This window comes from Dama dama, chromosome 20 (genome assembly GCF_033118175.1).
Source record: "Dama dama isolate Ldn47 chromosome 20, ASM3311817v1, whole genome shotgun sequence".
Taxonomy (NCBI): domain Eukaryota; kingdom Metazoa; phylum Chordata; class Mammalia; order Artiodactyla; family Cervidae; genus Dama; species Dama dama.
In genome coordinates, this window is record NC_083700.1 from 20385770 (window position 1) to 20409589 (window position 23820).

Here is a 23820-nt window from a genome sequence, read left to right on the forward strand (position 1 = left end):
ATTTCTATCCCTTCCTATTCTACTCAATCCCCCCTGACCAGCCTGCTGCTATGAGGGAGCAGAGGAGGGGGTTATCGGCACTTAAGGAGGGGGCTCAGTTGGCCTAAAGAGCCCACTCCCCCCAGAGGAAGGGGAAAGTCCCTCTACTGGTTTAGCGCAGATGCATTTTTTTATCACCATCACTCAAACCCCTCCCCATCTTAGGTCTTTAATAACTGGATCCCTGCCAGAGATGAGGAATCTGAAGCTGGGCAGAGCAGAGCAGAACTGGCCAGGCCTCAAGTGTGGTTTATGGGCCCTTGTGGACCACAAGCTAACAAGAACTGGTCTGCAGGTTGCTCTCTGTAAGCAGTGAGGCGATGGAGGAAGGATCGTAGACACTGTCAAATTCCTCATCTGAGCTCAGTCCTTCGTGCTGGAGGGTTGACTCAGCAGCTGAGCGGGAAGCTTTGCGCCTGAGTCAAAGAGAGGAATACCAGTCAGGGAAGATGACAGAAAGATTTAAACAGCCTCCCTTCTCATGCTAAGGAAACTCAGTTTTCTAAAGCCTAAAACTACCCATAAGATTCCCCTAAGAAGTAGGGGAGATGGGGTACAGGATGGATATTGAGGTACTAAAACACAACCATCCTGGCTTTCATCCAAGAATGAGTGCCTGCAAAGTCCCCTCTTAGAGACCCTCCTCCCCACCCAGCTCAGGAGAGCTCATTCCCAATGGAGCTGGGGGCAGAAGAGCAGCCCCTACCAGGAGTCCTTCTCCAGGGCTTTGATCCGGGCCTGGAGCTGTTCATTGACCTCATGCTGCTCCTCCAGCTCACGCTGGGCTTTCTTCCTCAGGCTGTCCAGTCGCTCAATTTCCTCTTCGGCTTCATCCACTTGCCGCTTCAAAGCCTTCACCCTCAGGCTTAGCTAGGCAAGATACCAAATCCCCCCATTAGAAAAGTAGCTGCTGCTACCATGGCCTGAGACCCTCCCCTGTAGCAATCTTGACAAGGTATATGTAGTTGCCCCTAGAAAAATGTTGTGACCATAGGCAAGTTCCCTAACCTTATAGGTTTGTCTTGGGGGTTAAATGAGTTAATACATCACTTAGAAAAGGTACCCAGTGCATCGTAAGTACTCAGTACATACGCTTACTATGCACTAATCTAGTCCTTTTGCTCTAGTTTCTCTGTCCTTATAGAAAAAAGGTCTAAGATAGAACACCTATGAGGGAGGCCCTCCCCTGGCCTTCAAGAAAATGCATAGTATATACTTGCCCTATGGTTGCCTGGCCCTGGCTGCCATCCTTACCTGGTCTTTCTGGTCATTCACATGCTGCCTTTCATCATCAATCTGGATGGACAGCTCTTTAACTCTCCGCTCCAGTTTTCGGTTGGTAGACTGCAGAACTGTCTTCTCCCTAAAAGGGTGGGGTACGGGGATGTCTACGCTGTTGTCATTTCTAAAGAAGCTGCTACTTGGCCCCGTACTGCCTCCAAGGACTCCAAGGGCTCAGCCACAAGCCCCATCATTAGGCTGGGGAGGATCCAGGGCAGATCCAAAGAACTGGGTAGACACAGGCCATTCACATTTCAGAATTTCCATAATTCTCTCTTCTCCCTATCAAGATAAGAGGGCTCCCAAAAGATCAAGCCAGATTGCCATGACTGAAACAGAAGACGGAGGGGCCCAGAGGAGAAAAAGCCCAGAGGGAGAGAGAAAGGATGGCTCATGTCACCTCTCTTCTGCCTGCAGCCGCTCCTGCAACTCCCGATTCTGGGACTCAAGCTGCGAGAGGCTGGCGCTGGGCTTCTGGAAGCCTTCTGAGCTGGCCAACCGGCTCTTCAAGTCCTTGTTCTGAGAGGGGACAGGAAGCCTCCTTGGTTTGCACTCTACTTCCAATTGCTTCCATGGTCATTCTACCCACCTCCCAAGGTCTCTCCCTGAGACTGCCCACCCCACCCCCTCACCTGTCTCTCCAAGGAGATTTTGTCACACTCCAGGTCCTGCCGGGCTGACCTCTCTTGCATGAGCTCTGTCCTCAGCTGGTCCACCTAGCAGGGATAGGCCAGAGGAACTGGACTTGGGGAGGACTGATGATGAACCAGCAAGCTGAAACCAAGCTGGGCAGAGTAAATGGAAGGTGCTCTCTGAATCCCCCAAATTCCCAGGCAACTAAGAAATCACAGCCTACTCTAATGGGAGGAGCCATAAGGATTGAAACAAGGCCTCCTCAGTCTCACCAGGAACCAGAATCCTTTCTGAATGGAAATGGACCAGACTCAGGTCAGTAGCCCAGGCCACCAAGGATTCCTTCCTCTATTCAAATTCCTGGCTTCTTTCCACTTGAGGAAACCTGCCAACCCCTCCCGAAAGCAGATGAGACTCTGCAGTAGAACTAGCCACGCACCAATTCTGCAGCCAGAGCTCTCCAGACATGAAAGATGGGAAGGTAGGGTTGTTTTTGAAAGGGCTGAGAGGCATAAACTGTCATCAGGCGTAAACATAGATGAGGGGTCAGGAAGGGGTTACCTGATCTCGGCCACGATTCATCCGGTCGGTCAGCAGCTCCACCGTGCTCTTCTCCTCATCTAACTCTGCCTCCAGCCGTGAGACTTTTTCCTGGCAGAGGGACAACAATTTGGGTTAATTCTGCCCCAAATGCTGGACACCACAATGCCACTCTGACCTGGACTCTCTCAGATCCCAGCCTCGAAGATTCTTGTCTTCTCCCCATCCCACAATCCGTTGGTCCCTCCCCCTGCCCAGAGCTACCATGGAGCTAGCGCCCTCTGCTGCCCAAGTGAGGCATCAAGAGGAAGGAGTGGGCCCACTTTGATCTTGACCCCTTGGCAGGAGGACAAACCCCAGAATCTATTTCTCACTGGGGCGGCCCTATTTCCCTAATGGGAAAATAGAAACCCAAGCTTCTAAATTCAAGCCAGGCAGTACCATATACAGACTAAGAGCGTGGGCACCAGAGCCAGACTGCCTGGGTTTAAAAATCAGATCTACCACTTCCTTCCCTGGTGGTTCAGAGAGTAAAGAATCCGCCTGAAATGCAGGAGACCCCGATTCAATCCCTCCGTTGGGAAGATCCCTTGGAGAAGGGAAAGGCTACCCACTCCAGTATTCTGGCCTGGAGAATTCCATGAACTGTACAGTCCACGGGGTTGCAAAGAGTCGGACATGAGTGAGCGACTTTCACTTCATTTCATTTCACCACTTCCTAGCAAAGGGGCCATGGACAAGTGGCTTAGCCTCTCTGTGTCTGTTTTCCACATCTGTAAAATGGACAAAACAAAACTACCCATTCCAAAGGGCTATTCTCAGGACTGAGTGAGTGAATGAGTGTTAGCTGCTCAGTCATATCTGACTCTTTGTGACCCCATGGACCATAGCCCACCAGGTTCCTCTGTCCATGGGATTCTCCAGGCAAGAATACTGGAGTGGGTTGCCATTCACTTCTCCAGTGGATCTTCTGGGCCCACGGATCAAACCCGGGTCTCCTGCATTGTTCAGGATTAAATGATTCTTAACTACTTGGCACACAGCACAATATATTAAGTGTTTGCTGCTGCTGCTATTATTACTGTTGTTGTTATTTCCAAATACAGCAAACTGAAGGCCAGTGTTGACTCTAAAGGGGAGAAGCCGCTGCTCAGCTCCAGCCAACTACTACCAAGCAGACAACTCGGAACTCAAAGCCCCTCATTGTTATATTTTTCAAAGGTAGACAAGAGGCTAGAAATCCAAAATTTTATTTGACATCTTTAAATTTCTAAACAGTGGCAATTAATTCAAAGTTGCTTAAAGCACTGCAGTCAAACAAAACCCATCAGCTGTGGGCTGCCAGTTTTCCATCCCTAATACAGAAAGAGGCTGGGAGTGTCCTGGCTTTTCTTCCCACAGAAGTCCCACCTGCACCAGGATCCAGACCTCCCCCCGTCCCCCACCCTGCCTCCACACATCAGTGTCCTCACCTCAAGGCTCTTGAGTTGCCGACTCTTGTCATCCTGAGAGCGTTTTTTGTTCTCTGCCTCTTGTTCCAGCCCCTGCAATCGCTGGACCAGTAGCTCTTTGTCCAGCCGGGCTGTGTCCCGATCAGCCTGGGATGCCTGCAGGGCCTGTCGCAGCCTCTGAGTCTGGTCAGAAGAGAAAAATGCAACAGCTCAGATAAAGTGAGGTGGAGGTGGGGTGGGAGCAGTCCACCCTGCGGGGTTTATGATTTAAGTGGACAGGATGCATCCTGGGTATTGAGATTTTTCAAAATCTCCCCAGGTGCCCCTAATGTGCAGCAGGGTTTGAGAACGCATCAGGAGAGGAAGTGTTGTTTGTGCAAGAATGATGTAAGTGCATCACTACAGTATACAGCCCTGCCTAAGTGCATGCATGCTCAGTTGATTCAGTCATGTCGGATTCTTTATGACCCTATGGACTACAGCCTGCCAGGCTATTCAGTCCATGTGATTCTCCAGGCAAGAACACTGGAGTGAGTGGCCATTTCCTCCTCCAGGGGATCTTCCCAATCTAGGGATCGAACCTGCATCTCCTATGTCTCCTGCATTGTAGGAGGATTCTTTACTGCTGAGCCACTGGGGAATGCATCCTCTGTCTGCATCTAGGGTGGACAACTCCCTCCACCCTCCCCCGCCTAAGTGATTAGACCTAAACCCAGATCCTAGGATCCTTTGGTAACAGCTTTAATTAAGAGGCAGGCTTCCCTCATGGCTCAGCTGGTAAAGAATCCGCCTACAATGTGGGAGACTTGGGTTCGATCCCTGGATTGGGATGATCCCCTGGAGAAGGGAACAGCTACCCACTCCAGTGTTCTAGCCTGGAGAATTCCATGCACTCTGTAGTCCGTGGGGCCGTGAAGAGTCGGACACGACTGAGCAACTTTCACTTCACTTCCCTTGTGGCTCAGAAGGTAAAGAGTATGCCTGCAATGCAGCAGACCCTGGTTCGATCCCTGGGTCAGGAAGATCCCCTGGAAAAAGGAATGGCTACCCACTCCAGTATTCTTGCCTGGAGAATGTCATGGACATAAAAGCTTGGTGGGCTACAGTCCATGGAGTCTCAAAGAGTCAGACACACTTAATTAAGAGGCAATGAGAACGCTGGGAGGATTCCCACTATCCTGCCATTTAGGCTCCTACCTCATCCTGAAGCCGGCTTAGCCCCCCAGAGGTCTTCTCAGCTTCACTGGCCCACTCCTTGGCCTGGCGCTGGGCATCTGCCACCTCCCGCCGAGCCTTTTCCTTGTAATCCTCCAGCTGGGCCTGGAGCTGCTGCAGGGCTTGCTTTGAGTCGTCCCCAATCTGCTCCAGCTGAGACACAGAGAGAAGAGCTTTTTCAACCCTGCAACTCTTTAACAGATGCCTCTGTCCCTTCTCTGGGCCCAGACTCCCAAGGTTCTTCCTGCCCAAGCAGCCCTCTCTTGCTCTCTCCTGGACCTAGGTCCCTAGTGTGGCTGGGAGTAATATATAGATCTCCTGGGTTCAAATCCGGCTCTACCACTTAGCTGTGCGACCACAGGCAAGTTACTTATCCTCTCAGTCTCAGTTCCCTATCTGTAAAATGGGATAATAACAGTACATCACAAGATTGTTGTGAGAATTACATTAATTAATTATATACGTACTTACAGCAGTGCCTGATACAAAGTAAGCCTGAAATGACCATATTTTAGCAAACCCATGATACCAATTATTATACGGTATACCACTGAAAGAAAAAGTTGCCAACTGAACTATAACATACCATCAATTATAAGACAAATCAATCTCAGCGATGATACAATGTACATTTTAGAACTGATGAAATAGATGTTGCTCCAGTTTTATAAATAAGAGACTAGGTGGATGATCTTACCCGAGAAAAAGCAATTTCTTTCCTTTTCTTCCTTTCTCCTTCCCTCCCCCAAATATAAAATTCTACCAATGAAAATTCCTGTTTTTAGGTCTTACAGATGTCTAAGGAGGGACCATAGGCCTTTTTCTTCCCTTCCTCTACATATAAAACCCTACCAATGAAGATTCCTATGTTTAGGTCTTATAGACTTCTAAAATGAACTCCAGGAGACAGAAGGGCTCCAAGGATTAGACCGTAAAGGAATGGGATGGCGGGGGAGGGCAAGAACACTCAGGAGACGCAGGAAGGATGCTACTCTGCCTCTTTGGCCTTGGCTTCCCCAACAATGAACTTGAGGAAAGCAAACACCACACGCTGTGACCCCACTCCCTCCCCTGTCCACTGCTCCAGGCAAGCTTCTAGAGGAGCTGAGCCTCCTCCTGAGGCTGGGCCAGCCCGTGCCCCACCTCCTTGTTCAGCCGGTCCACAGTCCTGTCCAACAAGCGCTTCTGCTCCTCCAGCTCGGCCTTGCTGCGCCGGAGCGCCTCCCGCTGCTTCCCCTCCTCCTCCAGCGCCCGGTTCAGCGCCTGCTGCTCCTGCCCCAGGCGGGTCAGCCCCCGCTGGGCCTCCTCCAGCCGTGCCTCCAGTGCCCGCTTGGCTGCTGCCAGGCTCCCCTCCTCTTCCTGAGCTGCATTCAAGGCCTCCTCTAGCCTCTGTTTCTCTGCCTGGGAGAGGGAAAGGTGAGGGATGTTGGATCAAGAGGACGCAAAGCTCAGGCTCAAGCCATTTGGAGGTGAGTAGATGGGAGGGAGGAGGAAGAGATATTTCTGAAAAAGGTGGACAATAAAAACAGGCTCAGAGGAACCAACCAAGATCAGAGACCATGCAGAGTGGGAGATGGACAAAAACACTAGTGCAAAGGCTGAGGCATTCACACCAAAGCACACTCCAGAAACAAACCCAAGGTTAACAGAGGGCTAGGGAGACAAACAGAAACACATTACAGGCAAAATAAAAGCGATGGCTGAGTATTTTCATGTTCATGTTAGTTGCTCAGTCGTGTCCGACTCTTTGTGACCCGATGGACTATAGCCTGCCAGGCTCCTCTGTCCATGGGATTCTCCAGGCAAGAGTACTGGAGTGGGCTGCCATTCCCTTCTCCAGGGGATCTTCCTGACCCAGGGATTGAACTCAGGTCTCCTGCATTGCAGGCAGTTTCTTTACCGTCTGGGCCACCAGTATTTAGCCAGGGATGAGAGGACAGAGGACAGGGAGGAAGCCAAAGATGTTAGCGAAAGCACTAACCTCTAGCCGCTGCACCTTGTCCCGAAGTCGAGCCTCCGCCACTTCCCCACCCTCCGCCAAGCCTCGTGCCTCCTTCAGTTGCTGCTCCAGACCCAGGATGCGCCGTCGGAATTCGTCATTTTCTTCCTGGGTCTCCCGAAGCGTTGTCTCCACTGCTGTTCGACGCTGCCCCAGCACTGCCGCTTCCGTCTCTGCTGCCATCTGAGCCTGAGGCGGGTTCAGAGAGGTGGCTCAGACCCCGGGGCTCGAGGTCATCGACAACTCCCAGGAAAACCACCCCACAGAGAGTGACTGAAAGAGGGGTGATACCGCCAGCCAGAGGCTTCCCTGAGAACCCCACCCTACAGAGAAGCAGTGGGTGTCACAAGGTAGAGCCCGGCCTCCCCAGCCACATCCTGGCTACGTTTAAGCACACACCTAGGACCGTGGTATTTGGTCTATACATACCCATGATAGGTCATTTTGCACGCCCTCTGGCTCCTCAGCCCTCCAGACCCCTCAGCCTCCACCTCCTAAGCCCTATGCCCACTCCCCTTGCCTTGGAAGCCTCTTCACAGTCTTGTCTCAGCTGCTGGAGGGTCTTTTGTAGCTGGAGGTTCTGCTGTTCCAGCCCCCGGCTTCGTTCAGCCTCGACCCTCAGCTGCTTCTCCAACTCCCGCTCACGGTGTCGCCCTGCCGCCTCCCGGCTCTGCTGCTCTTCCTGCAGCTCCTTAAGTTCCTCCTGTGTCCGGTGCAGCTCCTAGAAGGGAAGGGAAATGGTGACAGGGCAGACAGAGCCAGCTTGGGATACCAGAGAGTGGAGGAACTGAAACTCTCACACATTGCTGGTGAGAATGTGAAATGGCATGGCCACTTTGGAAAATAATTTGGCAATGTCTCAAAGAGTTCTTGGGCTTCCCTTGTGGCTCAGCAGGTAAAGAATCTGCCTGCAATGTGGGAGACCTGGGTTGGGCAGATTCCCTGGAGAAGGGAATGGCTACCTACTCCAGTATTCTGGCCTGGAGAATCAGACATGAATGAATGACTTCCACTTTCAAAGAGTTAACCATAAAGTGACCATATGACCCAGCAATTCCACTCCTAGCTATATACCCAAGAGAACTACATAAACATATGTTCAGAAAAATCCTGTAAGTGAAAGTTTATAGTGGCATTATTCATTATAGTTAAATATAGAAATGACCCAAATGTCCACCAGCTGATGAACAGATAAGACTTCCCTGGTGGCCAATGCAGGGGACACAGGTTCTATTCCTGGTCCAGGAAGATTCCACATGCCACAGAGTAATTACGCCCATGCACCACAAGTGCTAAGCTGCTGTGCTGCAACTACTGAAGCCCACTTGCCTAGAGCCTATGTTCCACAATAAGAGAAGCCGTCGCAATGAGAAGCCTACGCACCACAACAAAGAGTAGCCCCCACTTGCCGCAACTAGAGAAAGACCAAGGAAAGCAATGAACATCCAGCACAGCCACAAATAAATTATAAAATGTTTAAAAAACTGATGAAGATAAACAAATGTGGTATATCCATGCAGTGGAATATTATTCAGCCATAAAAAGTAATGAAATACTGTTAGTTGGTACAACACAGATAAACCTTGAAAAACATACTAGATGAAAGAAGCCAGACACAAAAGGCTAGATATTATAGGAGGCCAATTATACGAAATGTCCAGAACAAGCAAATCCATAGAGAGAGAAAGCAGCTTAGTGGCTCCCGGGAATGAGGAGAGTGACTGCTAATGGATACAGGGTTCTTTTTTGGGGTAATTAGAATATCCTATAATTAGATAGTGGTGATGGTTGTAAAACTCTGTGAGTGTACAAAACCCCACTAAACTGTATTCTTTAAAAGGGTGACTTTTATGGTACATGGACTAAATCTCTACTTTAAAAAAACTATATGGAATAAGAACAGATGAGTGTATGAATAAAATAAAAATAGCTATTTTTTTTCAAATGCTGAAAACCAAAGTATGTGACACAATAAATATTAGTGTGATTTGCTGATCTGATTTCTTTTTAAAAATATTAAAATATGATTTCTGGTTCTAATTATGTAGTAGCTACTTCTGAAATTCAGAAAATATCATAATTAGGCTGAAAGGTTATATGTATATAGTGAGTCTTCTATATAAGACAATAACATACTAACTACAACAAAAAAGAAAACTACCACAGAGTATGGTTTAGAGTGGACTGGGTTAGTCTGTTTTCCTAATGTATATGTTATAGGTTGATTAAATAGTTAATAAAATATACTTAATATATCAGAAAAATGAAACAGTAGTTATTACTTTTTAGCTTTACCTAGCATAATAAATCAATTGAGATTGTCCAGAGGAATATCCAAGTTCACTATGTCAGCTAATATAATGAACAGACTTCAGACTATCTTTATTTGTTAACTTAATAACAATACAGTAAAAACTAGGAGTACTTCTGATTTCACAACCACCTAAGTATATCTGGTTAACATTTATTATCTTTTTCTCCACCAAAAATTCTGTGTAAGCTCAAGCTTTTATTTATCTGGGAAATCATCATTCAGAGCTATATTTCTTTACTCATTTAAAAATATAATGCTTACTGATTACAATTAGGTAGTCTTATAGTAAATGCATGATAAACAAGCATTGATTAATTAATACTTGTTAACTGAGCACCTACTACATATCAAGCCTAGACAATCAAAGAAATGTAGACCCAGAAGGATTCTCAAGAGGCCATAAATGCCACTTCTCTATAATTATAATTAATGAAAATATTTTCTAACTTTCAAATCATTTGAAATAATGCATTGCTTTCTTGTCCTTCATAAACTAATACCAGGAATATGAAGAAATTATTTCTGTGTTCATTTCAATTTTATGAGATTGTTTATAAAATATCCACGCATGATAAAAGCATTTAGTTCCCTGGGTCTAGATTCTGCAGTAGCCTTCAAATTAAAATTTGGCTTCCCATGTAGGTCAGCTGGCCATGCACTGCAAGTGTTCCAATCCATGTGACACTGCTCATTTTAAGTTAATAAGCCAGTGTTCTAACTGTAAATGTTGATTTCATAAGTGTAGTTAATGAGTCCCCTCTAAAAGATGAAGTAACCCTTGCTATGCTGACCAAATGAGGTTTCCAAGCTTGCAAAAAGGAGCCTGGAGTTTCACAAATTCACCTCAATGTTGCTACCCATAAGGTCTCTTGGGAGGCAGCCAGCAGCCTCTGGCTATAACCCAAGCTGGCCACGGAGAGTTCTTTCCATTAGAAATGTCTACAATGAATGAGGAGACCAGTCCTGCCGGAGTGTGTGCTGCGAAGAGATAAGGCTGAGCAGGCAGGAGGAAGTCTGAAAACAAAGCAGTGGGAGACAGTGTGAAGGCCCTCGTGGATGGGTGAGGCACGTGCCCACCACCCCAACCTGCCCTTCTGCCCCCCAGCCTCCAAGTACCTTCTTGAGCTCCTCCACCTGGCGAGTATCTCCAGCACCAGTTCGGGCCTGCCCTAGTTCCCTCTGCAAAGCCTCTATCTTCTCCCCGAGTTCCTCTTCCATCTCCTCCTTCTCCATACGCAGCTGCAGGAGTCTGAGCCCAGCAAGGTGAGATAAAAGGGAAAGGGAACAGAGTGGGGCCACCTGCTGGGGAGAGGCCAGCAGAACGATGAAAACCACCTCCCTGGAGGTTAATACACTGGGCACCCACCCTCAAGAGGGAGGAAGGTGGACACGGAGAAGGCCAGTCTGAGAAACGGGAGAGGAAGGAGCTCAGCACTGACTGAGAAGAGCAGGGATAGAAGAACAGTGGACGAGCTTCCTGGGGGGACTATCCTTACTGCTGCTTGGTGGCTCTCAGCTCCTCCTTGTTCTTCTGAAACATGTTCTGCCAATGCCCTGTCTCCTCTGAGGTCTCCTCCAGCTCCTTCTGCAGCCCCCGCACCAGGGCTGACATCTTCTGCTTCTCGGCTTCTAACGCTGCGTGGTCCTTGGGAAGAGGAGAGTTGGGGCCAGGAGGTTCAGAGGCAAGAGCTAACTCCAGAGCAAAGTGTGAGAGCGCAGAAGGTAAGACTCAGATCCAGGGGCACCGTGCCAGCTGCACACCCTGCCACCCGGGGAGCCTGGCGCAGTGCTAGCACAAGGCTCTCCTCCCAAGACAGTGTGCCTCTGTCATCCAGAGGGAGTCTCCTCCATTATTTCCCCACGGGACTTCAATCACACACCCTCGTGGGACTTCTGGCCCACACCCCTTCTCTCCGCCCTTACAGGTTTCCTGACAAAGGTTTTCATTACATCTCACATGTGTCTTTTAGCAGGAGCTCTGGTGATGACCAGGAAAAAAAAAAATCCCCAGATACCAAGACCTCAAGGCAGGCCCCTTCCCTGGGATGCCCTCTTTTTCCAGCCCTGCTCTCGTCACATGCCTGGGTTGCGTCCTGCATGCTCCGGCGAAGCTGCTCGGTGTCCCGCTGGCACTGCTGCCTCACGTGCTCCACCTCCTGGTCCCGGGAGGCCACCTCCTCCTTCAGGGCGCCCTTCAGGGCCGTCAGCTCTCGCTCCCGCAGCCTCAGCTGCTCCTCCACCCGCTGTTTCCCCTCCAAGACCTCCTCCAGAAGCTCCCGGGTCTCTACCAGGTCCTGAGGAAAGTGAAGGTGGAAGTACAGAGGTGACCATATTAGAACCCACCTGTCTGTTCATTCACTCATTCATTAATCTAGTCAGTCAAAAAATATGTATTGAGCGCCTCCAATCTGCTAGGCACGTGAACAGGTGCTCTCTGCCCTCTACAATGCCTAGTTAGGCTAAAGGAAATCCACCATTCTGGTCTCTGGTATCACCCCACCATTGAACCTGCCTGAAACCACCCTAAAGAGACAGTCAGCTACTTCCTCCCCATACTTTGGGGAAACTATAGATGAGCAGACTTGAGGATGCTCTTGCTGAAAGGGAACAGAGATGAGGGTACCCCACCCTACTCCCTGGGCTTTCCCTGGTGTCAGACGATAACGAATCTGCAAAGCAGGAGACCTGGGTTTGATCCCTGGGTTGGGAAGATTCCCCTGGAGAAGGGAATGGCAAGCCACTCCAGTATTCTTGCCTGGAGAATTCCCTGGACAGAGGAGCCTGGAGGGTTACAGTCCATGGGGCTGCAGAGTTGGACATGACTGAAGCAATTAATATACACACCCTCCTTCCTACCTTCATTAGCACCTCCTTAGCAGCTTCAGGACCCTGGGCCTGTTTCAGCTTGTCCTGCAGCTCCATCACCTGGGTCTCCAGCCCATGCCGTACCCTTTCACCCTGGTCCAGGAGAAGCTTCATGTTCTGGAGCCTAATAATCAATCACAGACAACATTATTGAGCATTAAGTATCAGTCCATTTTCTAAACACTTTACTTATAGTAATCCCTTTAAACTTCCTTCAAGCATTTGTTCAAATCTTAACAATGTCTCCCCTGTTTGATTTAATACTGTAACCTGCTCCCCTACAACCCAGCCCTCCTAAGGTTCTTTAACCTACTCTACTTACCACCTTATCACATGTTACACATTTACTTATATGCTTGTTGTTTACTGTCTGTCCTTCCTCACTAGAAACTTTGCTTCATCTTTGGCCCACTGATGAACCATAGGAATCTAGATCAGTACCTACTATATAATACTCATCGAAAAACTTCTGCTACATGAATGATTGAATCCTCACAACAATTTGGTGAGGCAGGTACTATTATTAACCCCATTTTACAGATTAAGAACTTGATGCACAGGGCAAACCCAGGCTGCCTAACTCATGCACTATTAGCACATCTGGTAGAAACGGTAAAGAGAAAGGTCCCATCTTTAACCATCTCAGCTTCTGGAGATTTCCCTGTCTCCCCCAACCCTGGGGGAGTCTCTGAATCTGGCTGAGGCCCCCACGCAGCCCTGGGCGCGCCAGCAGCCACACTCACTCCTTGGTGCCCTGCTGGGCCTCCCCCTTCCTCCTCTCCAGCAGCGCCTGCAATCGGCTGCACTCTTCCGCCTTCTCCTCCAGCTGCCGTTCCAGCCCCACCTGGGACGGCCCTAGCTTCTGCCGTTTCTGGAAAAGGAAAGGAGAATAAAACAGGTGAAGGGTAGGTCAAGCCTCTCAGAAGGACCAGGAATAATGGAAATGTCTAACACCTATTGATATTCACTATGTGACAGGCACTGAACTAGGAACCTTACGTATGTTATCTGCATTTAATCCTCATATGAAACCTTGGTATTTGTAATGGTTTAAAATATGTCCACAGATTCTTTGCCATTCCTTTCGAAAGGTGAAACCTCTCCCCTTGAGCAGAGGCTGGACTTAGTATAGACTCCCCTTGAGTACAGGCTATCCCTTCTAACAAACAGAAAAAGGAGGAAGTGATGTGTCACTTCTAAGACGAGGTCATAAAAAGGCACTGCAGCTTCCTTCTTACCTTCTCTCTTGAACCACTCACTCTGAGGGAAGGTAGTTACCATACTGTGAAGACACTCAGCAGCCCTATGAAGAGGTCCACGTGGCAAGGAACTGAGGCCTCCAGCTAGCCACCATTGAGTAAGCCATGCTAGAAGTAAATCCTCCAACTCCGGTCAAGTATCCTAGTGACTAGACCCCCGGCCAATATCTTGACTGGAAGTTCATTACAGGCCCTGAGCCACAACTACCCCGTTAAGTGGCTCCCAGATCTTGGACACTCTGATACCAGGTGATGCTTGCTCTGAGGTAATTTGTTACATGGTAATAACCGTGTGTGTGTGTGTGTGTGTGTGTGTGCTCAATTGTGTCTCTTTGTGACCCATGGACTGTAGACTACCAGGCTCCTCTGTCTATGGAATTTTCCAGACAAGAATACTGGAACAGGTTGCCATTTCCTACTCCAAGGGATCTTCCCAACCCAGGGATCGAACCCGCATCTCCTGCATCGCCTGCGCTGGTAGGTGGATTCTTTACCACTGTGCCAAGGTAGAAGCAGTATTGGAAGAAAAAAAAAAAGAGGAGTACAAAGGCTTGAGCATAAGACTGACCTGAATTTTAAAATTCCTCTACAACTTACCATCTTGGGCAATTCACTTCATCTTTCTGATCTTCAACTTTCTTATCATACAAGAGTCCAGGATACCTACTTTACAGGGTCACTGTAATCATTACATATTACTCGGGATAGTACATACTACAATAATTCAACTCAATAAATGGTAGCTACTATTACTGCCATCATTATGATAATGATGAAAAGAACTGAGGTAAATAATTTGCTCAAGATTTATACAGTCAGTAAGTGGTAGAGCTGGGCTTCCCTGGTGGCTCAGATGGGAAAGAATCTGCCTACAATGCGGGAGACCTGGGTTCAATCCCTGGGTTGGGAAGATCCCCTGGAGGAGGGCATGGCAACCCACTCCAGTATCCTTGCCTGGAGAATCCCACGGACAGAGGAGCCTGGTGGGCTGCAGTCCATAGGGTTGCGAAGAGTCGGACACGACTGAGTGACTAAGCACAGTAGAAGGGGCAGAGCTAGGACAGGCCCTTCCAGAGGAATAGAATGGAAAGTAGCTGGACCCCTGATGAATGTGTTCCTCCTCTCCAAGCTCCGGAGAACCCCCAAAGTCCTTCCTGGGACTAGCACACACTCTTGTCTCATCTCACAGGACACACAAGCGCTCTTTCCACGGCTTGGAAGGGCCCATCCAGGCCAAGTTTCTTCTCCCATGTGGTCCTTCATACCTCCCACACCTCTGATCTTCTCCTCACCTTCACCTCTTCATCCAGCTTTTTCTGTAGCTCCTCCACTTTTTGGGTGAGTTCAGCCTGCCTTGCCTTAGCAGAACCAGGAGAAGCCATCTGCCAGAGACACAGGGGGGAAAGAAGTGAGTGGATCCACATCCAGATCCTGAGGTGCACGAGGCCCTAAGCCTGCCCCCTCCCTCCACCATGAGAAGGCCACTCACCACCAGAGGCTGCATCTGCTCCAGCACCAAACTGACCTTCCTCCTCACAGAGGTTTCACTTTCTGAGCTTCTGGAGAATGAAAGGACAGATGCAAAGGTAAGGGGAGGCAAGGGAGAGAAGAGATGAGGGAAGGGAGGGTTAAGAGCAGGGAAGATGGGGAACAAAGCTAGAACAAGTGACTCTGCTGTTGGGAGAGGTCCCCACTCACCCCTCTCTCAGGATGCCATAGATGGTGGCCTTCACGTGATCCACACTGCCTGGTGGGGCGGCCTCCTGCTGGTCTCGGAGAAGGTCTGGAGTTGATTTGAACTACAAAAGAAGTAAACCCAAAGAAATTGGGAGGTTGAGAAGATTAAGCCAGAAGCGTGTATGGGGTTCAGATAGAAGAGAAGCGGCAGTTGGGAGATGAGACCCTTCAAGCATGAAGAACGAGCCTGAAAAGGGAGTACAGAGGCAACACTTCTGAGGCCAGAGCAACAGGCCAGGAAGGAGCCACATCTCACTATTGCTGCAAACCAGATTTTGCTCAACAGGCAGCTCTCAACCAGTTGTGAGCTGTGTCACAGGCTATTTGTCACTAATGGCAGCTAATGTACTAGAATGTGTAAATGATTTACTTTTAGAATGGATTTAACTTTGTCTCAGAGTAACGTCACTCCCCTACTCACTCACATTCCTGAGTGGGAGGCAAAGGTGGGAGTTTTGGCCAGATCAACAGAGAGCCACTCATATCCTCCAAGCCTGCCTCCCGTCTGTGGCAGCCCTAGCAAATGCTAGTGACTGAGGCACATACAGTGGTCAGGCAAGGACGAGTTAACTCTCCAGGCTTGTGAATGGTGATTTCACAGTTACTTCCACTTCCTTTAGAATTCTGCCCATGGAAGTTATCTTGTACACGTGAATATCATCTGTTAAGCAGATGGATAAAGTGAAAGACAAAATGTAGACTCTGCTATAGATCATCTGAGTCCACTTGGGGTCCCAGGGCTGGTGGGTCGGGACTAATGAGAAGGGGCCAGGGGTTGGAAGCCACAGAAGGGTGGAGTCTGACCTGTAGCACTGCAGGGTCCTGTACCCTCCCCTGTGGCTCCTCAAAACTCTGCAGGACCCAGTCCTGGGTCTGACGGGCACGGCTAAAGCCACCCAGAGAGCTCTGGGCTGACGGTTTCGAGCTGCCTGCGCGCAGGTCATGCTTTGTGCCAGGGACCCAGTGATCGGGGGACCGGCGCTCCCGTTCCTGGAGGGTGTCTCGTGGCAGCCGGTTGTCCAGGCTCTGGCTCCGCTTTCTCTGTTCAGGGGGCAGCGTCCGCATGCGGCGGCCAGTCCGGCCCCGGATCTGGCCCCCGTGGTGACTGTCAAACTTGTTGATGAGTGAGTCCACCGAAGACAGAGGGGCAGTGTCAATGGTGTTGCCCAGGGAAGTGCCCTGGGGGGCCAGCTCCAGCATGCTGGTGCTCCTGTTGTCTGGACCTATCAGGGCAGGGCCTGCCAGGGAGGCCTGGGACTGGGAGCGGAGTAGTCTTCCATTCCAGTGGGCCCCGGGCTCCTCATCTGAGGTGCTGCCCTGCGAGGGGGCAGGCAACTCCCTGGCCTGAGAGTAGGGGTTCTCGGCAAGTTCTGAGTCAGAGCTCAGAGCTCCTGGCGCCCCTTGGTTGTTGGCCCCTTTGATCTGGACTCCAAAGGAGTCACCGCCTTTCTCTCCACTGTTAAGCACTACAAAGGGCTGCCCGGCGATGCCCTGCACACGGACAGCAACCCCATAAGTATTGGCTCTTGCATCCTTAGCTGGCCGTCGCCCGCCACGACGTAGGGTGCCTATCTCTGCCTCACCCACTGGCTCTGTGATGAAGCGAATCTGGACTCCATGGTCAACAGGGCCCCGGGGCTCGGCCATGGTGGACGCCTGCTCCATGGATAGGAGGAGTCCTGGAAGACAAAGGAAAGAGCTTAAGCTGAGAGATTAGAAATAGAAACCCAGAAACCTCCACTTGCCCAGCTTTTATGAGGCTGACTGCCTTACAATCCCCTCTACACAAAACAGTGGTTCTCATACTTCATCCGAGCAGCATCATCTGAAGGACCACAGACTCCACCCCCCAACCCCTCCCACCTCCATGCAAAGCATCAGACTCAGGAGGTAGTCCCCAAGCGCAGATTTACATTTCTAACAAGTTCCCAGGTGATGCTGATGCCGCATCCAGATTCCACACTTTGAGACCCACTGACCCAGAAGAACTCCTTTCCTCTAATACAGTCCTGAGGAGCTTGGCTTTTCCAAGAGTTTAAAGATTTCTCTTCATCTTCACACATACATATAGCACTACCGTATGCTTCCCCCAACCCCAAGGAAGGCACAAGCCCCACATGCACATGCCTCCAGCCCAGTGGAGAACAGGGGCCTCCATTCCCAGAGCTCATTTCAAATACAGCAGAACCCAGGGTATGTCATCCCACTTCTGGGAGGATACTCAAAGAAACCGATAGCAGTGATGGCATCAGGGGTGAGGGAACTGAGGATAGGGGACAGGGCTGGGAGAACGACTGGCTCTTTCCTAGATATCTTTTTGTCCCTTTGGGGTTTTTTGTTTGTTTATATTATTTATTCATTTATTGGGCTGTGCCAGGTCTAGTTGTGGCACGCAGGATCTTAGCTGTGGCACATGAGATCTAGTTCCCTGACCAGGAATCGAACCCAGGCCCCCTACATTGGGAGCATAGTCTTAGCCACTGGACCACCAGGGAAGTCCCTTTTGGTCCCTTTTGAATTTGCTACCATGTACTACCTACTCAAGAAAAAAGTAAAAGTTTTAGTCACTCAGTCAAGTCCAACTCTGTAACCCCATGGACTGTAGCCCGCCAGGTTCCTCTGTCCATGGGATTCTCCAGGCAAGAATACTGGAGTGGGTTGTCATTTCCTTCTCCAGGGGATCTTCCTGACCCAGGGATTGAACCCAGGTCTCCCACACTGCAGGAGGATTCTTTACCATCTGAGCCACCAGGGAAGCCCACTCAAGAAAAGATTTAAATAACATTTAAGCGTATCAGTCCAGGGAGTTCCCTTGCGGTCCAGTAGTTAGAAGTTTGTGCTTTCACTGCGGGGGCCAGGGTTCAGTCCCTGGTTGGAGAACTGAGATCCCGCAGGCCACGTGGGATGAGTCCAAGAGGCCCCAGGGCAGGCAGACTTGTCCATCTGAGGGCCAGAGCCAAGAACACCCGCAGGTCGCCTCCCTGGGTCCATACTGCCTAAGCCCAGAGTCAGCAGATAGAATGTAGTCCAGGTATGTGCTGGCTCCAGGAACTTGGGAAGGAGAGTTTCTCCTCTAAGCAAATAAAAATACAGCTTCACCTGCCCCTTCTGCTAATCTCCACCAGGGCCTAGCACCAAACTGGAGGAGGAGCCTCTGAAGTGCCAGAGACACAAACATACCCAACTCAACCCCCGAGAAGAGCTCTGGGCCAAGGAAACTTGGCTAGGCCCCTTTCAGGCAGGGACTCTGTAGAAGGGCTAAGAAGCCCAGGAGCCAGAGGGAGCAGGGAAAGGAGGGGCAGAGCTCTAGGTGAGACGGGGCTTGGAGGAAAAGCATTCCTAACATTCCCAGTCCCTCCCCTCCAGAGGAAGATACAGTGGGGAGGAACCCCTTATCAGCAATGGTTTTTCACTGTTTTGGTATTTGAGAAAACAATGCACCCTTCCCCCAGGTGACAGCTCACCCAAACTTTTAGCACGGAATCTCAAAAGGTCCTCAAAGACCACCCATGAGCCTGAGGACCCCATCCTTCCACTATGCAGACAATGGGGAGGACCAACCTCTCTGGACCAACCAACCTCTGACTCAGATACCCCAGAAAGCAAGATACTTAGTTGGTAGGACCCTATTCTGGAATTCAAGTAAGAAATAGGACCAGAGGGATTCCCTGGTGACTCAGTGATAAAGAATCCACCTGCCAAGGCAGGAGACACAGATTCAGGGACCTGGGAAGATCCCACATGCTGTGGAGCAACTAAGCCCATGTGCTACAACTACTTAGCCTGTGCTCTAGAGCCTGGAAGCCACAATTACTAAAGCCCAGGCACCCTGGAGACCAGAAGTCACCATAATGAGAAGCCCGTGCACCGCAACTACAGAAAAGCTCAAGAAGCAATGAAGACACAGCACGGCCAAAAATAAATAAATAATTCTTTTTTTTAAAAAAGAAAAGAAACGGGACCAGAAAAGAAGCTACAAGGCAAAGGTATAAGTTCTCCAAGCCACTCATCCAATAGAAAAGGCTCTGGACTAGACTCCAGATGTGACCTGGAATCCTTGTTTCTGCTCTTCACTTAATGTATATTACCTTAGACAAATCACAATTTCTCTAAGCCTGTTTCCTCATCTGTAAGATGGACATAATGACACTACCTCACAAGGTAATTGCCCATGAGAATTAGGCAATAACAATAATATGGGTGTACGCAACTATAAAAATTTATTGTTACACACTTAAGATTTTTGCCCTTTATTAGATTCTACTTCAATAAAAAGAGGGAAAATGACAAGATAGTAAACATGAACACACCTAGCAGTAAAGCCTGTCACAAAGTTGTCAACAAATGTTATCCTGCACATACGCTGCTCCTTCCAAGGGGACCTTCCTGGCTTCACTTGCTTTACAGACGGATGTCACTTCCTCAGAGAAGCCTTTCCTGACCCTTCCCTCCCACAAACTAGATCAGATGCACATTACATGCTCCACAGATGACCTCGTGCATTTGCCTCAGTTTATTTTTGAATTTATTCTTAATTGGAGAATAATTGCTTTACAATGTTGTGTTGCTTTCTGCCATACAACATGAATCAGCCATAAGTATATATATGTCCCCTCCCTCTTGAATCTACCTCCCACCCCCTACCCCATCCCACTCCCCTAGCTTGTCATAAAGGACCAGGTTGAGCTCCCTGTGTAATATAGTAACTTCCCATTAGTGAGCTGTTTTACATATGGTAACACATATATTTCAATGCTACTCTCTCAATTCATCCCACTCTTCTTCCCCAGCTATGTCCCCAAGTCTGTTGTCTACATCCACATGTCTGTTCCTGCCCTGCAAATAGGTCCATCAGTACCATTCTTCTGGATTCCATATGTGTGCATTAATATTCAATATCTATTTTTCTCTTTCTGACTGACTTCACTCTGTATAACTGGCTCTAGGTTTATCCACCTCACTAGAACTGATTCCAATTCATTCCTTTTCATAGTTGGGTAATATTCCATTGTACACATGTACCACGATTATACATTTATCAGAGTGACAATTTGTTTACTGTTTCCTCCACTCAATTATAAGCTTCTGGAGGGGACAAAAACATTGCTCTCAGCTGACTCCTGTGTCCCCAGGGCCTAGCAGATAGTAGACATCAACATATATCTATTAAAAGTTGTATCCTGAACCAAGGAGAACTCACACAGCAGTGGGGAGATTTCCCAAGGATCCCACACAGCCATTTCTTGTTTGTTTTAGTAACAGAACCTCTTCCTGGCCCAGACTCCCTGCCCTCGTCAGTCATTATTTTGGAACCAAATGTGCCTAGACTGCCAGCTCTCAGAAGCCATGATGTGGCTCTACCATGATAGTATATCAACTGATCTTCCAGATTCAGGTCAAGGAGTTCTCAGCCTAGTCCCAGAGAGTACACAGCCCCTTGCCCACCCAAGAGCATCAAGTTGCTCAGAGGAGGACCCAAGCCTACCCCTAGGTCCCAGGGACTCCCAAACCTCAATCTTCCTCAGCTCCAGAACATGTGACTCCAGGGCCAGGAGGGCTGAAGGGATCTTTGAGATGGGTCAGAAAGCAGGGCTCTAAATGATTCAACATGGAAAACCCGAAACCTATCCGCCTTCAGTTACAGAGGACAGCGGGGCGGGGTCCAGGGAGCAGGGCAGCTCCAAGGTCTTGCGTAAGCGCCAGAGGCAGGTAAACAGTGATCGAGCGCCAGGCAACAGGGAGCCCAGAGTCTCTGCTCTCACCAGATGCCTGACCCTGCTCTTCCCACCGCTGGCCTGTGCCCAGGGCGCTCTTCACCAACTGGACTCGGGGAGAAGACTAGACCACAAGTTAATTCAGCTTCATCTGTCTGCCTGTCATTCCTGCCTGCGAGGAGGGGAGGGCACAGCACCTGTATCAGGCAGCCACTTCTGCCTGAGTTACTCATTAGCCTGCCCTGCCCCAATTCCATCATCTCTGGCCCAGCCATAAGCGTCTGGCTTCCAACTAGGAGTGACAGGGTCTCTGGACTCCTGGCAGAAGTGGGGGTGGGGTGGTTTCGGGTGTGCCCAGGAAGAACTGGAATACAGAGGGCCTGGCAATACACTAGATGCTATATAATTGGCAGACTCAGAAAATGGGTAAACGAGAGGTACACTGATTAGACTCCCCTTGGAGGTAACAAGGAAAACAAAATAGAAAATGACCACTCAGTGACCTTGATCTTTTGGCTCCTATTTTCTCATACAGGTAATGAGATAAGGTTGACTGCGGATCCAAAAAGAACCCCCCAAGTGTACTCCTGGCTCAGTCCACTGAAACAGCCAAACCTGAGTGCCAGGCCAGAGCTGCTGGGCCAGTGGGGGGAAAAAACACAATGAGGAACTGGGCCCCTGCAAACTGGCTGGACAGGTTTGAGAGGCAAGAGGAAGGGGAGGGCCAGGGAGACTCCACTGGCAGTTTGTAAAGCAGATTAGAGAAATTCCACACCACAGAGGAGCCAGAGGGGCAAAACCAGGGGCAGGGACTCTGTCCAGCTTAAGATGCCAAGGCAGAAGGTGGGAAGGGAACAGGCAGGAGGAACAGAGACACGAACAGATACACAGCCTGGTGAGTGAGAGACAGCTCAGTGTGTGACAGGAAGACTGTCTCCCTCTACTCCTCCCTCTTGAGAGTTCCCAAGGTTGCATTCCAGATCCCACATAACCTGGGCCACCTCCCTGGCCCTTAGGTCTCCCCTTGCCTAGCCTGAAGAAAAGCAGCGGCCCTATTCCTCTCCTCACTTCCCACAGAGGTGGTGGCAAGCAGGTCAGCCTGGGGAAAGCAGGAAGGGTTCTAGGAAGCTAGAATCCTCTTAGGGTCAGGCAAATCTCTGGATTAGCAGTCCCCTAGAGCCAGCCCCCCATTCCCAAATACCCAGGATGAAAAAAGAGGTATGTAAGCATGTGTAGGCAGCCTGTCGGCTACATAGCGGTTGCTAATTACTTCCCAATTATAACAACTCTCCTCAGGCAGAGCATCAAAGGGGCCAAGTTACGGCTGGCTCTGGTTCTCTCACCCGCCTAAGGCAAGGAAATCTGCCTCAGAAGTTTAGTCTAGGCCCTCATGTGCACCTCTCATCGAGCCTGAAGACTTAGAGGTGCTGAATCTCCTAGTCCTGGGATCTCCTGACGAGTCCTGCTTATTTCCTGCACCAGTGCCTTCGGCCAGTCTGACAGCCACCATGGTCCAGCTGTCAGGGATGCCTGGTGGGGTCTCAAGGAATAATGGAGAATTTCCAAGAGGCATCAGGAAAATTGGTTAGGCTCCCAAACCTCACCCAACGACTCCATCTAGAACCCCGGAAGTATGTGTGCTTGGAGGGAGGGTTTGACATTAGCCCCCAGAAAGAGGCCTCATTAGAAAGAAGTATTTCTACATATTTTGTAGGCCTAGGGATCAGTGCTTACTCAAATCCCTCTCTCATAGGGCACTCTCTCAAGAGGAAGAAGGAAAAATCCTCTCTGGCAAGAAAGCAAAGGAGGACAAATGTCGAAAGCCTTAGTTTCACACCTAGCAAAGAGACGGGGGTATCCTCTCCTGCTACCTCTCAGCATTTATTAATTGCACCTGTCTCGTCCCGTAGGTGAAAGGTTAAAGACTCCACACCTCAGAGCCATCTCAAAGCCAGAAGAGAGGTATCAGGGCCGGCTCAGACTGGCAGTCGGGGAAAGAACCTCAGAGAAACAGCACCTTTCCACGCCCTCTCCCTTCCGTCTCTGAACCACAGACAGCAAGTCCCCTTTGCCCTCCCGAAACTGACTCCTTCCCCCTACCATTCCGGTCTCCAAGAGAAATTCTGCCCCAGGGACCAGCATCTGACCTCCAGAGATATCTTGGCCCTGAAACGCTTTCATGCCCTGGGAATAGCCTTAGCCTCAGGTGCCCCTCACCTGGCACCTTCCCAAGCACTTGCGTCTGGCATCTTACAGCAGAAGCCAGCTCTTTATCAGTAGTACTCCCACCCTACCTTGACCTCCCCTCCTCCTCTCGCCAACACAGCACCTGTGCCCTGGGTATCTCTGATCGCCCTGACTCCCGCCCCTCAAGGGTACACCTGAGGGCTCGCGCGCCTCTTGGGGGCCCTCGCTCCCGCCCGGTTCACTCACCCTAGCCGGGCTCGGCGCTCCCGGGCTCGGGCTCGGGCTCGGGGAGAGCGGCACGCTCGGCTCCCGGGCCCTCCCCCTCTGTCCCTCGGCGCTCCCTCCTTCTCTCTCCCCCTCCCACCAACCTGTTACTCCCCTCCGGAGCTCCACCTTCATTGGCCGTCACCACCCGCCCCGCCCTACCCTCCCTCCGGTTGGTCCGTTTCCCGCGAGGGGCGGGGCCGCCGCCGCCGAGACCCGGACCCGGGGTCGCCAGCCGGGGTGGGCGGGAGGGGCCGGCGGTCACGTGGGCCGGCGGGCGGTGAACCGCGGGGGCGGGGGTGGGGCGGCGAGGGGCATCGGG

At 50.2% G+C, this 23820-nt stretch overlaps 2 protein-coding genes across 2 annotated transcripts in view; one reads left to right on the forward strand and one right to left on the reverse strand.

Annotated features, from left to right (window-relative positions):
* Nucleotides 1-23598, reverse strand: CGN (cingulin). The gene is made up of 21 exons (XM_061120830.1): nucleotides 23481-23598; nucleotides 16138-17012; nucleotides 15295-15395; nucleotides 15086-15155; nucleotides 14889-14978; nucleotides 13081-13208; nucleotides 12329-12461; nucleotides 11554-11766; nucleotides 10969-11117; nucleotides 10589-10721; nucleotides 7679-7879; nucleotides 7141-7347; nucleotides 6303-6560; nucleotides 5142-5312; nucleotides 3966-4127; nucleotides 2515-2604; nucleotides 1953-2036; nucleotides 1721-1839; nucleotides 1294-1402; nucleotides 746-909; nucleotides 1-455 (listed from the first exon to the last, which is right to left on the reverse strand). Exons 2-21 carry the CDS (start codon nucleotides 16996-16998, stop codon nucleotides 314-316), a joined length of 3585 nt encoding a protein of 1194 aa, XP_060976813.1. The 5' UTR covers nucleotides 16999-17012; nucleotides 23481-23598; the 3' UTR covers nucleotides 1-313.
* LOC133074494 (uncharacterized) overlaps nucleotides 23227-23820 on the forward strand; it is a 35645-nt gene continuing 35051 nt past the window's right edge. Inside the window, exons 1-2 of the mRNA XM_061168426.1 lie at nucleotides 23227-23240; nucleotides 23486-23738. Of these exons, the coding sequence (XP_061024409.1) occupies nucleotides 23227-23240; nucleotides 23486-23738 (267 nt within the window). The remainder of the gene's footprint in view (nucleotides 23241-23485; nucleotides 23739-23820) is intronic.

Coding starts and splice junctions, on each gene's coding strand:
- CGN (XM_061120830.1), bottom strand. CDS start 16,998: ATGGAGCAGGCGTCCACCATGGCCGAGCCCCGGGGCCCTGTTGACCAT. Junction 15,156..15,294: donor TATGGCATCCTGAGAGAGGG/GTGAGTGGGGAC, acceptor TTCATTCTCCAG/AAGCTCAGAAAGTGAAACCT. Junction 11,118..11,553: donor GCATGCAGGACGCAACCCAG/GCATGTGACGAG, acceptor CCTCTTCCCAAG/GACCACGCAGCGTTAGAAGC.